This window comes from Ambystoma mexicanum, chromosome 8 (genome assembly GCF_040938575.1).
Source record: "Ambystoma mexicanum isolate Mex_15411 chromosome 8, UKY_AmexF1_1, whole genome shotgun sequence".
NCBI lineage: Eukaryota > Metazoa > Chordata > Amphibia > Caudata > Ambystomatidae > Ambystoma > Ambystoma mexicanum.
In genome coordinates, this window is record NC_090929.1 from 535,765,756 (window position 1) to 535,782,021 (window position 16,266).

Genomic DNA, 16,266 nt, shown 5'->3' on the forward strand with positions numbered 1-16,266 from the left:
TATGTTATGTTAGCTTAGATAGATAGTGACCACCCTGCTTCACAGCAACCAGACCTTCACCCATTCGGAGCACAGATGTCTGACGTCCATCCTTGAATGGAGACACACTTGATTCATTTAAAAAATCGAGACAAACGTTGTTAAAATATATGTGGTGTTTTATTTTGTATCTTATTTTCATGACACAAAAATACAAGACTTTAAAGATTATACAGGTCAGGTTGCAGCACAGCGAGAGAAAATCCCCTGTACTGACCGCTGTCACTCGGGAACGTTTCTCTAATGGCACGAACGGCACAGGCGGGTATCACTCTTCGAACGCGGTGTCCAAGCCTCCCGTGAAGCCACCATGTAAAGGAACGATAGACCACCAGCCTGTACCACCTGTGAAAAGGAATGAAACAAACTGTTTTTAAATGACCCAGATAAGTTTAATAAACGTTTGTTGTCAATGACAATTCTTGTAACTAATGGCATTTTACACGGACAAATGCTATCTAGACAATGCACACTATTCAAAGACTTACATGCGTTACAATGATATGTAGATGTAATTTTGGATATAGTAGAAGAACATGAAATAGGAGTGGCATGACAAGCAGACTATACTTACTCGTTACTCGGATTACGAGGACGAACAGTTGCTCGAAGTTCGTGCATAAGCACCATCATTATTCTCAACACGGCCCGTGTGAGGCAGGCTGCCCTGAAGTCTGGCAGCTCGGTGATGCATTGCGGTCGTGGCTCGCCTTCCGAAATGTAGGCCAGGCATCCCGAGTTTTCTCGGCAGCAGCAGTTCTCGTCCTCAGTTGGCATTAGCTCGCACCGATTGCATGTGCACCAGGTGGAGACGCCGTCCATTCGACTAGGCCCAGGCTCTTCATCTGTTGATTCGTCCTGCCAACTGCCGTCCGAATCCCCATCGTTTTTGCGTGCTTCCCTTTCCAGTAGTTCCTCCTCGGTATACTCGGGCTCGTACATGTAGGGCATTATTGTAGCCATTGTGTGTTAAACAAACTAAAATAATTGATAGCGGTGGTACTGGTATCTGTTCACACGGGCTACAAGCGGCGAAGGTAGCTGACCAGAGCACTGAAACGAGTCACAGAATACTCAAAGTAACACAGAGAGAGGAATGGAATCGAAAATCGGCTGCTGTGTGTTGTGAAACGGTCTGTTTATACTTATTGAGGAGAGCGGCGTCCTGCCATTTCCATGGCGACACGTCATTAGCTGAAACGCAGCGAATGTTGACACGAGACGTGCTTTGGCGTTGGGAAATGGGCGGTACGAGTCTGCTGATGACAGGCTCAGGGGCGGGGGAATTGATTTAGTGCCGCAAAAGCAGGTCAGCCAGGGCGATCGGGGAAAAGATAGGATTATCACAAAATGGCGGCTCACTGGTGCTTGTTTTCGCGTGCGTTTAATGGACGAAAACTCGGGTAAGGTCCATAGGAAAGTTTTCTAAAATCGAGCCACTTTGGCTTAAAAAAACATGGCCGACACTTTGGGACAATAACATTTTTTACTAGACCATGCCTTTAAGACGTTGTCAAATTCGGATTTCAATAGTTTTTTAAGGAGCATTCTGGGAACATACGAATGTCCAAAGAAGTGTATCTGTCGTATGTCCATGAGAGTTGCATTACTTAATCACTACATACCTAATGCACGCTGGATTTGGTACACATTTCCTTTAAGTCACCCGAACAATAACGCTGGTAAATATCAAGCATATATGCATGTTTGGCCAGCAAAGACTTTGGCTGTCACATAGCGGTCACCCTTTTGTGTCGCCAAGGTGGGCAAAAACACCAGATTTTTGGGGGGGTTGGGGAGGCGGGTGAGAGTCCATTGAGGTGAATGTGCGTGTAGGGGCTTGCCAGGCGAGTCCGCCGATTGCAAGGCAGGCGGCGACACCCGTCAAAAGTGTGAGAGTTATGCAGTGGTTATTGACTGCAAAGAGCTCCAAATCAATCAAGCATTGTTGTGGGCCAGCCAGACTCTGAAAAACAAAACTAAAGTTAATTTTACAAAAATGACGAGAAAACTGAAATGAAGAGCCTAAAAATGATTTTTCAGTGGAAATCTGCCACCTTAGGGCCTGGGCCTAGTTGGCCTTCTAGTAAATCTGTCACTGCCCAGGAGTGGGTACTGACATGCTATAAATCTCAGCTCTGTTAATATAGAGGGCTGTGCGGCCTCTTCCTCTCACCAATAAGTGATGGAATGGGTGTGCAGGAGATCAATAAAGAGGAAGGCGCTGTTAGTAAATACACTGAAAGTGCCCAGCGGCCTTCTCCCCTGAAGTATTGCATTGCCACCTAACTAAATATTGTGCCTTAAAGCCTCAGCCCGACATTGGTTAAGTAAGCTATCTATTTAATTAACTGCACAATTACACAGCTACTAATGAAAGTTGACTAACCTTTTTTTTAAAAAAGCTAAATGACACTACATCTAATCTTGATGTCGTAAACAGCTTTCCAAAATATGCAAATGTGCTAGATATGAGCCTTTACTATGATCTTTATGGATCTTGCATAGTAATGGTTACTCCATGGGGCATCCTCCTTATTTGTTTGTTAGGCTTCGATGCAGCACCGTGAACTAAAAAACGTGGAGCTTTATATCGTGCCACTGTATTCTACTTTTGATTATTCTCTTGATGATATACAATGTCCTCTGATGAACAAAAGTGTAGCCATAATATTAAACAATTATCAAACAAAGCTCACAAGTAACATTGCAAGAAACATGACGGCATAAACAAGGTCAGGAGCTCCTCTTGTGGCTTGCCAACTCTTTGTCAATAATGAAGGAATCCCACCCACATTGAGGACTATAAGATGACCATTAGATTAGAACATACTGAATACTATCAACATATTTAATTACACCACTGGATTTCAGATCATAGAAAACTAGTAATAGGCTGTAAAGAACTTACATATTTTGAAAAGCTAATTATGGATCCCACACACAAGCAATCTATCGCCATGTTCTATCAAGCCATTGATGTTAATGACATACAAGAGAATTATTTCCCCATCTATGTATGCCTGGCAGTGGCAACCAAATAAGCCTATATATGGGGAACAATGGAAGGAGATATGGGGCAGAGCAGCCACTCATCTGTGTCTGTTCATCACAAGACAAAAGCCTAAAACCCTTGTTATAGGTGGCATTTGACCCCTCAGAGATTACATAAAATGTTTCCATCTACTCCCGTACCTCCCTCCTTCCAGGTTTTTTGCACTTATCCCCTCTCCCTCCCTTCCCATCTAGTCTACTTCTATCCAGTCTAGGTCCTACCTCCACCATATCCCCATCCTCTCCAAATCTTCTAGTCTTTCTTCGGGCACCACCTATTCCTATACACCAACTGGTCCCATTTCTGTATGTAATCAATTCCCGGCAAATCTAGATGTTTAAATACCTATACATGTGATTGTCAAACACTAAAATGAGTAGCCAGTGTGGTTTAGGTTAAAGCTCCCTAATCCATCTTGGTTCTCCCCGCTTGTTACGTCTTTTCACTAGCCTGAAACTTATGTCTTCTGCTTCGTACTTAAAACCTTTGCATGAAAAATGAATGGCATACATTTCATAATTTAACTATAAATACTGTAGTGGTTTTAATGCCATTTGAAATAATGATAAATCGTTTTTCTTTTTTAAACAGACCTTGAGATGCCCATGGTCCTACATACATAGAGGTTTGAGCACGATTCACACTACTTCTGAAGTCCGGCTTGGAAAGAAGGTTCACAAGAAGACCTGGTTTATGTGAAAATCAGGTAAAGAGATCTTAGATAGCATGCTCGTCAACTCTAACAGGCTTAGACTGCGAGGACACCTTGGGGTGAGCCCTGACCATCACCAGATTACCTAGGAAGGAGTCCTGACAAATCGTTCCAGCTGCATGACCCTCTGGAAATTGGTAAGCAGGGTTGGATGACATTGAGAAGAACAAGTTACTTCTTACCTGGTAACGTTCTTTCGATGGGATGTTCCTCCGACGTATTCTTTATCTTGATAGATCATCTCCAGCTTGCTGGCCTCAGAATTTTTTTTTCAGTAGAGGGCGCTGCGTGTCGACGTCCCTCGAGCCGATGTCCCTCGACAGCCTCCGTATCGGCGCAGACGTCATCATGCGTATAAATAGACTCGCGCAGCGTCCGTTTCTCCGTTCCATTTTGACGTTAACAGTTGATTTAAATGAATTGGTTATTGACCCAGAAGGAGCGTAAGCTGTAATCACAAGGGAAGTTTTACTGAGGGGATGGATGGGAGGGGCAATAAGGAATACGTCGGAGGAACATCCCATTGAAAGAACGTTACCAGGTAAGAAGTAACTTGTTCTTCGAAGGGATTGTGTCCTCCGACGTATTCCTCATCTTGATAGACTCCCATAGCAGTGGTGTGTAACTGGAGGTGGGAGTAAAATTGCCATGTTTCCCTTCAAGAATGAACAGAGTGCAACACAGCTTTGCCAAATCTAGTCTCTTGGCTAGAGGACGAATCCAGGTTGTAAAATATTGTGAAGGTATGTGCAGACGACTATCTGGCAGCCGCACATATGTCTCGAATCGGTACCCCTCTTTGGAGGGCCGAAGATGCTGCGATACCCCTGGTTGAATGAGCCCTAAGATTTTGAGGAGGATCTTTCCCTGCCAGTTTGTAACATTCCAGAATGGCCAAAATAGTCCATCTGGAAATGGTCTGTTTTGTTATCAGTAATCCCAATTTGTGCCCTGAGTAACCTACAAACAGTTGGTCTGCTTGCCTAATCCTAGCAAGTCTGCTGATGTAAAAGCTCAAAGCCTGCCTTGGGTCCAGCCTATGTAGCCTTTCTTCCTCTTTCCCCGGATGGGGAGGGGGATAAAATGAAGGTAAGGTAAACTTCTGAGTGATGTGGAATTCAGAAACCACCTTTGGGAGGAAATTAGGCTTCACTTGTAGGACAACTTTGTCTTTATGAAAAATTGTATGAGGGGGTTTACCAGATAGAGCTTGTAATTCGCTCACCCTCCTAGCAGATGTCAATGCCACTAATAAGACAGTTTTAAAGGTGAGAAACCTTAGCAAACAAGAGTGGAGTAGTTCAAAAGGAGAACCCATCAGGAAATTTAAGACTAAATTTAAGTCCCATAAGGGACCTTGGAATGGTCTTGGAGGATAGACATTGGTTAATCCCTTCAGAAATTGTGTTACTAAGGGTAACTTGAAATACGATGGTTCCTCTGCAGTGCGCTTGAAGATCAATAGCGCTGCAAGATAGCCCTTGATAGTGCCAACCTGAAGGCCTGAATTTGCCAAATACAGTAGAAAAGATAACACTGTTGGTGTACCACATGAAAAGGGGTCGATATTCTTTTCTCTACACCAGCTGCAAAATTTGTTCCAACGGCAGCAGTATAAAGTCTTTGTTGCTGGCCTTCTTGCCGAAAGCAACACCTCCATGACGTCATCTGGGAGGTCCCAATTCTTGTATCTCAACCTTTCAGATACCAAGCGTGAAGGTTGAGGGTTCTGATGTATGGATGGAGAACCTGACCTCCCTTCTGCGAGAGAAGATTCTCCTTCAGTGGAAGACGAATTGGAGGGCAGATGGACATGTCCAGAAGGTCCGGGTACCACGTTCTCCTGGCCCAGTCCGGGGCAATTAGGATCATGGCTTTCCGGAACCTTCTCAACCTCCTGATCATTTGAGGAATGACAGGGACTAGAGGAAACGCGTACAGAAGTGGAAACACCCAGTCCACTACGAACGCGTCCCCTAGAGTTCCTCTCGGGGGAAATTCCCTTGAACAAAACTGATCGCACTTCCTGTTGATGCTGGTGGCGAACAGATCCACTTGAAGGGTTCCCCAGAGGGTGAAGATCTGTTGAAGGACTTCCTGAGCTAGTTCCCACTCGTGGGAGACTGTCCTCTGCCTGATCAGAGCGTCCGCCGTCAAGTTTTTCACTCCGGCTAAGTGAACTGCCTATAGAGAGATTCCTTCTTGGATTGCCCAAAACCAGAGCTGCATCGCCTCTCTGCACAGAGGCAGTGATCCTACGCCTCCTCTTTTGTTGAGGTAGTGCATGGCCACTGTGTTGTCCGTCATTATCAGGACATTTTTCCCCTGTACAGAAAAGCCTTCAGCGCTAGTCTGATTGCTCTCAGCTCTAACAGGTTGATATGTAGTCTGGACTCCGATGGAGACCAACGACCGCTGTTGGTCAAGTTGTTGGCATGGGCTCCCCACCCCGTGAGTGAGGCATCTGTGACTACTGTTATCTCCGGCCATGGTTGCCAAAAAAAGTTCTCCTTTCAAGATGTTCTCTTGGCAGGCCCACCACTGAAGATCTCGAGCCAACTTGTCCGGAACCTGAAGGAGATCTGTCATTCTCCTTGAGAATTGCGACCACTGAGTTCTTAGTGCCCACTGAAGAGATCTCATTCTCAGGCGAGCCTCTGGCACAAGGAAGATGCAGGATGCCATGAGGTCTAGCAACCTCAAAAAGTCAAAGGCTGGGAGACGTTGGGCATTTTGAAACTTGGTGACCATCTGCAGAATATCTTAAGCCCTCACCTCTGTTGGCGAGGCTTTTCCCAGGGAAGTGTCCAGGACCGCTCCAATGAACTGGAGTCTCTGTGATGGTATCATCTGTGACTTCTTTAAATTGAGGGAGAAGCCCAGTTTGTGAAAGAAGTGGCAGACATAATCTAGCTGGATCTGAGCTTGTTCCGGAGATACAGCTCTGATCAGCCAATCGTCCAGGTAGGGGTAGACGTGAATCCCTTCCCTCCTTAGACTTGCAGCCACTACCAACATCAGCTTGGTGAAGACCCTCGGGGCGGAGGTCAGCCCAAATGGCAGAACTCGAAATTGATAATGAGAGCCGCCAATTGCGAACCTCAGGTATTTCCTGTGTTTGAGATGGATTGGCACATGGAAATAAGCATCCTGAAGGTCCAGAGATACCAGCCAGTCCTGGAGCTGAAGGGCCTGAAGGATCTGAGAGAGAGTTACCATCTTGAACTTGTCCTTCCTGAGGAACTTGTTCAATTCTTGTAAGTCCAAGATAGGTCTCAGTCCTCTGTCCTCCTTCGGCATTAGGAAGTAGGGGGGAGTACCAGCCCTTGTTCCTCTCCGCTACAGGTACCGGTTCTATGGCACCTTTCTCAAGCAGGTCTACAATTTCCTGCAAGAGGAGCGGATCTGGAACTTTCCGAGAGCTGTTCCCTGGTGGATGACTGAGGAATGCGTAGAAAAGGCAGGCAGTAAGCTTGGGCAACTGTCTCCAATGCCCAAGCATCTGACGTAATAGCCTGCCATTCCGTCAGATGTTGAGTTAGCCTGCCCCCTACTGGTGTCTTGTGAGGAGAGTCCTCAGAGTGATTTAGAGAGCGGCTAATGCAGGTGCCAAGGGTAAAGAGGCACCTGCTGCTGCGGCTTTTGTATTTTTACCCCGTCCACCTTGGGTGAATCTTTTTTGACCTCTTTGAACCGACTGTCCTCTGCCTTTTCCGAATGCGGAATAAAAGTGAAAGGACTTACCTCTCCAAGAGGTTCCTGAGGGGCGATATGGCGTTTGACGGATTGCAGCTCCCAGGGATTTTGCTGCTGCTTTGGATGTCTGTAACTTTTCTAGGCTGTCATCCGCCTTCTTACCAAACAAAGAAGAGCCTTCAAAGGGCATATTTAAAAGTCTGGCTTGTACATCTGAAGCAAACCCAGACTTTCAAAACCATGCAAATCTGCGGGTTGTAGTACTTGCCGCCATGGCCGTACTGATGCTGTCAGCAGAATCAATGCCAGTTTGAAGGGATTCGCACATTGCGTCTTTACCATCATTAATGAGGTTTAGAAACGCTTCCCTTTCTTCTCCCTCTGGGAGGCCGTCAGCTGCTGATGAAGCACACTCCCAAAGTGTATGGCTGAACCTTGCGAGCGTACAAGTAGCGTTAATAGATTTTAACGCCATGCTACATGCAGAAAAAACTTTCTTAGCCATAGAGTCGTATCTTTTGTCATCCCTGTCCTGTGGAACAGTAGGGTATGCCGATGTACTGCCTGATGCAGTTGCTGCTTGAACAACCAGACTTTCTGGAGTTGGATATTTAGACAAAAATTCAGGGTCAGTAGTAGATACCCTATATTTGGCGGATAAGTTTTTGTTAACCGCCGGGATAACCTCAGGAGTTTCCCAGTTAGCCAATATTTTTCTTTGTAATGCAGCGTGAAATGGAACCACAGGATGTGGGCCTTTAACTAAAATGTCTGTAAGGTCATCCTGTTGGAATGCAGGTGAAGGTGTAGACCAACCCATGAATTCTATAATTCTTGCGATTAAAATTCTGTAAGGGGTCTCGGCATGTTCCCCTGGGTCTGGTTTGGCAAATTCTATTTCTGGGGAAGTATCTAACCCACTTGCCTCATGTAAGGAGTCTCGAAGATCCTTTAACCCATTTTCCTCAGAGGTAAATTCCTCTGGTTCGGGTGTTGCAGATCTCTGCAACCCAAAGGGTCTTTCTTGATCCGAATCCTCCCCTTCCTCATAAATTGAAGACAAAGGTCTGAAATGATTAGACCTTGGAAATGGCTTAAATCCTATTTCCAGAGCTGAAGGGGCTAAATTTGTCATAATTGATAGAGAAAACGACGTCGTCGACGTGGACGTTAAAGGCTTCAAAAACACCAAAAAAGGCGTCGAGAAGATTGGAAGAGGCCTCGAAGAACTCGAGAGGATCGGAATCCTACTCGGGGTTGTCGATGACATTCTCGAAGTCGTGTTAGAGGCCCTGGGTATGACCACTAGCTGTGAGGTAGTGACGGCCTTGGGTTTGTTCTTTTTCGGCGTCGATTCGATCGACCTATGCATGGATGAGCCCTTCGATAATGGCGTCGATGACGCAGATTTATGCGTCGAAGGGACTTTCGACAATGGCGTCGATGGCACAGTGCCTTTGCCGAGGGTTCGTGACGCTCTCGAGTAGTTTCTTTCGCCGGGTGCAACGACTCGCGGCGTTTCAATTTTTCGGGTCTTTCACCCAGGGTATCACCCTCAGCTGTCTTCGAGGGGGTCGAGGCCACTTTCTCGAAGACGCTAAGCATCCTTTCACGGAATTCCTTCCACTCAGCCCGAAAGCTATGTTTTGTGGGGCAGGTGACTCTTTCCGGAGAAACAGAAGACGACGAGGAAGGGGATCTTCGACGTCTCTTACTTGAATGCTTGGATCTCGAAGAGTGGTGGGAACTGCTCCGAGACCTAGACCGAGACCTAGAACGAGAATGTTTCCTGTGTCGGCGAGGAGACGAATGTCTCGACTCTGCCGAGGAAACTTTCGAAGGAGTTTTAACTGTCTTACCTCTCTCAAGCTTCCCCTTACGCTCCTTCAAGGCTTTCGCCATCATGGACATGCAGTCCTCGCACTCCGAACATTGGTGCTCCGATCCCAGATCCTGTGAGGATCTGTCAACGACATTTTCTTTCCACAGTCTCGACATTTTTTTAAGCCGGACCGTGGAGTCGTCGGTTCGGATGAGTAAGAGTTGGTATTCTCGAGGAATAATGAAGAATATATTTTTTGACTAACGAACTGAGCAACGCGATTCCGAGGTCCATGAAGCGCGGAAAAAAGGAACTGAGCAACTGACGCTGCGTGAGTCTATTTGTACGCATGATGACGTTGGCGCTGATACGGAGGCTGTCGAGGGACATCGGCTCGAGGGACGTCGACGCGCAGCGCCCTCTACTGAAAACATTTTTCCGAGGCCAGCAAGCTGGAGATGATCTATCAAGATAAGGAATACGTCGGAGGACACAATCCCTTCGAAAGGAAGACTACTTACACCTTCTGTTCTGCAGACTCCCTCAGAAAAGGTGGTAGAAACTCTGGGAAAACATCTTGGTCTGGCACAAGGTACTATAGGTAGAGAGCAGGAAGGGTCAGAGGTGGAAAGGGAATGCCTGCTTGATATTGAACATTTAAATTCCAACATACAGGCTTGAGCATGGGGAGGTCCAAGAAAAAGAAAAGATATGTAGCAGCTGTAGCACATAACTCCAGACCATTTCATGCAAAGAAAAGCACTGAGGGAAAGTGTAGAGCATCCGTGAGATAGGTACTTAGCAGGGGCATGGACACAGTTGAACATGCACCTGCATTCTTTCTGTGTAAATGTATTCTTCTGCGTGCCATGTGGTGGAGATGACATACTTAGCACATGGATGGAACATAGGGGTATAGCATGATACATGTTCCTCATAATTTTAGTTAATGACTGTAATCCATTTTATACTAGAGGCTTGGTTAAGTATTGTTGGTAGTCCCAGAACTCTCTAACAACAGTGTGTTTTTTGTTAAATTGAGCCCCAGAGCCCCCCATTTCCTGCAACAGGACGATGTTGGACTTCTTGACTTCATGGAGAAGCAAAGCAAGAAGCAGTCACACCTTCCTACAGAGATGCCTGCAGTGCTGCAGAGAGGGAGCTCATTACAACCAATCGGCTGTGTCAGGTTATTCAAGATTTATCTACCTTCAGAAATTAGCCTAATGATTAGTGAAAATTAAACAGACTGATTTGAAACTGAACCGCAGAAACGTAAACTGATTAGGACTACTCTGAACAGCAAATCTCAGATCCTTTCTCAACTTCCTAGATGCACTTTATTTGCCAGTAGCATGCGCTGTAGGTGCTCACTCTGTAAATATGACAATTATGGGAAGAGTTTATAGCAGTTTTAGGTGTACTTCCTTTTGCTCTTCAAACATAGTGGTACTTTTTCATGTAGAGTTTAGATATAAGGTTGTTTCAGTATTTGCTTTGAGGGCCTCATACACCTTTTCCTAGGAACAGGATTTTCCATAGAAATACATACTAAGGTATCGAGGCTTGCTCCATTGTCGCAAAGCATGTGTTGATCGGCCATTCTTGAATCTTACTGACTGCACCATTGTCAGTTGACTGGAGGCCACTTGTAGCTACACGAAGAACACCATTGCTGGAATTATCAGACAAAGTCACCTTTGTAATGTAGAAGGCCATGTGACTTTTTGCTTATTGTTACACACAAAACCAGCGAAGGGCAATACCATGCTAAGACACTAGCAAATCGGGATTTGGGTGACTTAATGTATTGCCAGGGTATCCTATTGTATCCCAGGCTTTACAAACACTGCATGGTGAAATTTTGCCTTCCTATTAAATATTTTTCTAACAATGGGTGTCAAGGTATCCATGGGAATTTACAGTGTTCAACGTAACTCGTGGAATAACTGTTAGGGTTAGAGGCGCTATCTGGTATCACAAGGACAAGTATGACCAACACAAATCAGACAATGAGGTTTCAAATTAAGGCTTTCTTAGGAATAGTTACTGGTTTGGGTCAAAATAAGACAAGGGTATTATAGATTCGGACCATCTGCTTTGCATCCTCAATAAAAAGGGAGACATTTTTCACTGTCCTCCTGGGCCCACCTGCACACTAGACCTGCTTGCCAGAAGGTGTTTCACTAGGGAGACACTTGGCAAACTCCTAAGGCTTCCAACACGTGGCTGGTAAGCTTACTTTGTATACAGGTGTGGTTTCAGGAGTATAACCGCCTCCCTGTCTTAGACTCCTGGCTATGTTCTTACATGCAGAAGAAGAGGGGAGAGTGGGCACCGCCAAAATTCAAAAACAATTTGCTCAAGTAAACTTATACAGATAAAGTGTAATGCGAGTACTGCCTACGACCTAGTTGCGTTCTGGGTCAATACTAAGTTCACAGGAGGATTATAGCGGGGTAGCTATAATATGGTGTGCTCACAGAACGTCTGCTAAAATGCAGAACCAACCACATTCAGACATGTACATATACAATTCAAACAACGGCTTCAATTTCAACTTAGATCGTAATATGTTGTGTTTTAATAACAAGCAGTCAAAAAGCAGAGAAGGAACATAATGAAAGGAAGGCCAATGCATTTGTGATCATCCCAGATCCTTCTTCTGGGCATCGGTCAGACTTACAGAAGGTGAGTGAAGCAGGGAAAATCACGGAGCGCTCAGGATCTAACCTGACAGCAGCACAGAACTCTGGTCAGACAAAGGAAACCATGTCAACTGTGCCGATATATACAAGGCATGGTAAGGGTACGAGAAAAGCCCCTACATACGTGATAGTGTTGTATAGCAGACCAATGAGAATTGAAAATTAAAATAGGTAGCGAGCACAAGCAGTATCACATCACTGAACGTGAAAGAATGTACCGGCAACCAAGGACAGGAAATCCTCGCCAGGAAAGGTATAACCCAGCATATCTGCAATATAAGTTGTTAAGGTCTTAACATCTGTGCTCAGCATACCTGCAACATAAGCAGCCTCGCCACTGCCAAGGCCCCCTTGCTCAGCACACAGCTAAGGGAAAGTGCATTCCAGCTAAATGGCATTGCCACCATTGAGGATAGGAGGCAGATGCCCCCTTCGAGATAGACGCCACCATTCCCCTCCAGAAAACACTGCCTCGAGGACAGAGAAGGAGTCCCCCTCCTCCATGCTCCCTTGATTGGCTAGTTCTCAGCTAAGCCCCCGTGCTTCATCCTAGCTGGCAGTGACTGCCATTGAATGCTGATGGGTAAGGCTGGAGCATGTCCGGGCCTCGCAGGCCGCCCGCACGACCATCCATTAAGGTATTTGCCCACTACTGCATCCGTTTATACCGTAAACCTTATTTTCCTAAAAATATCTAACTGTTATGTCTGCAAGTATCCGACAACCTTACGTTTTACCCAGGGGCTTCCTCAGGTAACACATCCATGTCTATCCTCCAATGTACCTAAAAGGCAGACCTTGTAACTGCCATCGCTCTCGTAACAATATACTTTACCAAATCTAGGCTCAACACCTTGCACAGCCGCTGTAGCAGCCAGCTCGAATGAGTGCGGCTTTTCCGGCATGTGCCTTGCGACCCACTGCATTATTGTTCCCCATATTTGCTTGCTGTGATCCCGCAAGCTCACTGTGCTTTAATACAGACCCAGTAAGCGGGCTATGTCTTAAAGTTTTTTTTCCTGCAGACTCAAATCAAGTCATGTACTTCATTGGAAATGCTTTGGAACCGTCTACCTTCTAACCATCTTGCAACCGTGTAACTTGTAACCTTCTAGTAACTGTAACTAGCAGATAGATGCCTCAGGGCTTTGTGCGCTGCTATAAATGCAAAAAATAAAACAAATAACAGTAGAGAGGGAATTATGGAGGTAAGTTGAGCCGCAAGACAAAATCGTTGAGCTGGAAGAAACCAGAAGAGTAGGTTAAACAACCAAAGAGTCAGCAAGATACCTTACATAAAAGTGTAACAAGGCTCAGCGTGACTGAGCTTGCTGAAGCAATGTCATGAGTCTAAGCAGAATAAAGGGGGTTGGGTTTGTAGTGAAGGGGGAAGGGAGGATTTTCGTGTTGAATATATCCTTCTTAAAATAAGTTACAAACAGAAACCCATCCTTTTTAAACAAAGTATTCCATACATTTACTGCGTGTGCTGAACAGGCTGGTCGTGGTTGGACTAGTAGGAGGGAACGAGCGGTCATCTGGTCCAGTATTCGGGCAGATCTCCACTTCTTTATATACAACCTGGAAAATGGGAAGTATATAAGTATATACATTAAAATGCAATGTTTTTGAGACCTTTAAACAAGCAGGGCAACATTTCTCACTTAACATCTTTTTAATGTACATATATAGGATCATTGCCCCACAAAGCCATGCAAAGGGAAGGATTACACACAGATCAGAATATAAACATGCTGATGTTAGAACAAGCTTCACACCTAAAGAGCACCAACTGCCTTTTAACAGCTAGGAGTGCGGATGTAGCTACAAAAGAGGGTAATTAACAACCCTCATTCAATCAACTCTCAAGATGGAACATTCACAAATGAAGTACTCAGCCTGGTGATGCAGAAGAGAAGGCAGGTCTCTGGGAGAACAAGGAGTGGTGGCGGAGAATGAAGAACATGCATGAGCAGCAGAGAGGGATACTAGGACTATGACAGCTGTGAAGGGCAGAGACAGGTGAGGAAATGGAGTATGGCAGCTGAAGAGGAAGCATTGTAATCAGAGACCATGGGGAATTCTGGGACATTGCTGAAATGCTGAGCTGTAGCAGGTGCTACAGCTAGAGTTTGACCAATCACAGAATACCACATCACTCAGAGTTCAAATGAAAGTTTTATTAATAATCTTATACTGGCCCATCGCCACCGTAGTGGTCTTACAGCACTTGCAGCGTTTTGGGAAGCACTGTATTGTGCCTCGACCGGGGGTAGCCAGTTTGTGGTAAATCATGAATACTTAAATCAGCATAAGAGATAATTAAAGCACCAGTCTCTTATTGGCTAGTGTTGTAGGCCAAGGGAAGGCAATGGACCAAATGGTGACATTTCCTATTCGAAGAACTAACTGGGGTGCTCAAAGTCAAATAGTCAAGTCCAAAACAACAGTCTGCCTTACGTCCCAAAACTAATCTACACTAACTCTACCACTAAGCAAAATAACACATAGGTCCAGGAAAATGACTCCCTTGTCCTGGACAAGTCTTCTTCGCTTCAGTAAGCTATTCTTAAATAGTTCCTGGCGATTTCCAGAATCTGTTCCTTCAATTTTGTAAGGGCACTCTTCTTCCGAGGTGTTCCCTTTTCTTGGATAAAAGTCACTTGGTTTATCAACTTGGGGTTTTGACCCCTATCCTTAATAGCAACTTGCAGTGTCTGTTACTTTCATCACTTAGTTTGGATACTGTGGTCCTCCATGTTTCTTATTCAGGTGTCTTTTTTCCCCCCATTGGCTTCCTTGGTGCGTGTCTTTTCGCTGGAAGGATTAGGTTTAGCCACATACGTATGCCGGTTCTTATGAACTATTCCTGTTTCACTGGGATGAGTAGGCTGTGTCCTACATGGATTTACACACTTCTCAATAGTTACGGCTTCACTGAGATGAGTCGGCTGTGCCCCACACTTATTCATACACAGCTGCATAATTACTGCTTCACTGGGACAAGCAGGCTATGTCCCATCCTCCAGTGTTCCTCCCCGGGTCTCCCGCCTCTCACGATACCTTTCTCTGTACAGGCTAGCGTCCCCGATTCGGTGCTCGGAACCGGGTTATCTATCTGTTTCGGAAGGGTTTCTGTATTCCATCCGGTCCTCCATTGATCTTCAATGTGGCTTGGTATTGCCACTGTTGCAGTGATCTCTGTGCTGTTCACAGATTGCACTGTACACCTTCCCCAAGCCATGCCACTGCTCCGCTGCTGCTACTGCTTTAATCAGGCTATCCCAGCGTGACACTGTCCTCCAAGACAGATCCGCCCAACAGAGGACCTTCAGTTTTGTGCGTGCGTCCAGTACATCCCAGGCTGGAAATTCCCGGGTCTCTCTGCGTGAATCTTTGACTACTTTTATTACACTGTTCCGAGGCTTCGCCAGTACGTAGCTGTAGTCCTTTCTTTATATCTGACTCACATTCTTTATGACTCTTTAACTTCCTTGTCTCAGTGTCGGGCGCATTTTTTCTCTGCGCTGTTCCCCAAGGCTTTCCTCTTCTCAGTGTCAGGCAAGCCTTCCCCTTCTTCAGAGATGTTACCATAACAAACAGTGCATGGTTCAAGATGTTTTTTCAAAAGCCCTGATGCTATGTGTGGCTCATATAAAAAGGGGGTTAGGAGTCAATGTCCCCAAGAGGTGAGTCTCTCCCTGTGAAATCCCACTTACCGACATCCCTAGGAGGAATATTGTCCAGGCATACCCGCTAGACTCACAAGGAAGGGCTCCCCTCGGGGGAGAGGTGACGAAATCCTGTGATTCATCACAGTAGGATACTCTAGTTGAGCACAATCAACTAGGTTTCTCCTATATGGAATATGGTAATATGACCAAGTGTCTAGCCTTATAGAATAGAACATTCAGTAGTCATGCCCACTATTGGCCAAGTGGTTCTAAATAACGTGACATTTTCAGTGGATTTTACAGATACTATATCTTGGTCTCCTAGCATCTAAATTATATTCTTATACTAAAGAGTTTTACATAGAAGCCCATCACGTGGTGGCATTAATCCAATGAATTAAGTGGTGGGTACATGAGTTGGCAGCTGGTAATTAACTGCATGAAGCTCAAAAATACCAAATGTATGGCTTCTTGCTACGTCTCCAGTCATTTCTCAACCGTGGCGTGCACCATTTCAGTTTCAGGAGATTGCTGTTGTGGGTATAGGACTGTAGCGCTTA

General features: G+C 45.4%; 1 protein-coding gene and 1 long non-coding RNA gene across 9 annotated transcripts in view; one reads left to right on the plus strand and one right to left on the minus strand.

The window, feature by feature from the left end:
• Nucleotides 1–16,266, minus strand: part of WRAP73 (WD repeat containing, antisense to TP73) — a 1,098,908-nt gene that overhangs the window by 198,509 nt on the left and 884,133 nt on the right. For all 4 annotated transcript variants that reach the window (XM_069610231.1, XM_069610230.1, XM_069610233.1 and 1 more), the window contains one exon: nucleotides 13,508–13,613. In XM_069610231.1, coding sequence (XP_069466332.1) covers nucleotides 13,508–13,613 — 106 coding nt within the window. The remainder of the gene's footprint in view (nucleotides 1–13,507; nucleotides 13,614–16,266) is intronic.
• The window catches only part of LOC138472189 (uncharacterized), a 156,639-nt gene that overhangs the window by 116,438 nt on the left and 23,935 nt on the right, over nucleotides 1–16,266 (plus strand). For 4 of the 5 annotated variants that reach the window (XR_011268566.1, XR_011268568.1, XR_011268569.1 and 1 more), the window contains 2 exons: nucleotides 3,686–3,800; nucleotides 10,367–10,513. This is a non-coding gene — a long non-coding RNA (uncharacterized lncRNA). The remainder of the gene's footprint in view (nucleotides 1–3,685; nucleotides 3,801–10,366; nucleotides 10,514–16,266) is intronic. The other variant, XR_011268570.1, reaches the window with a different exon arrangement.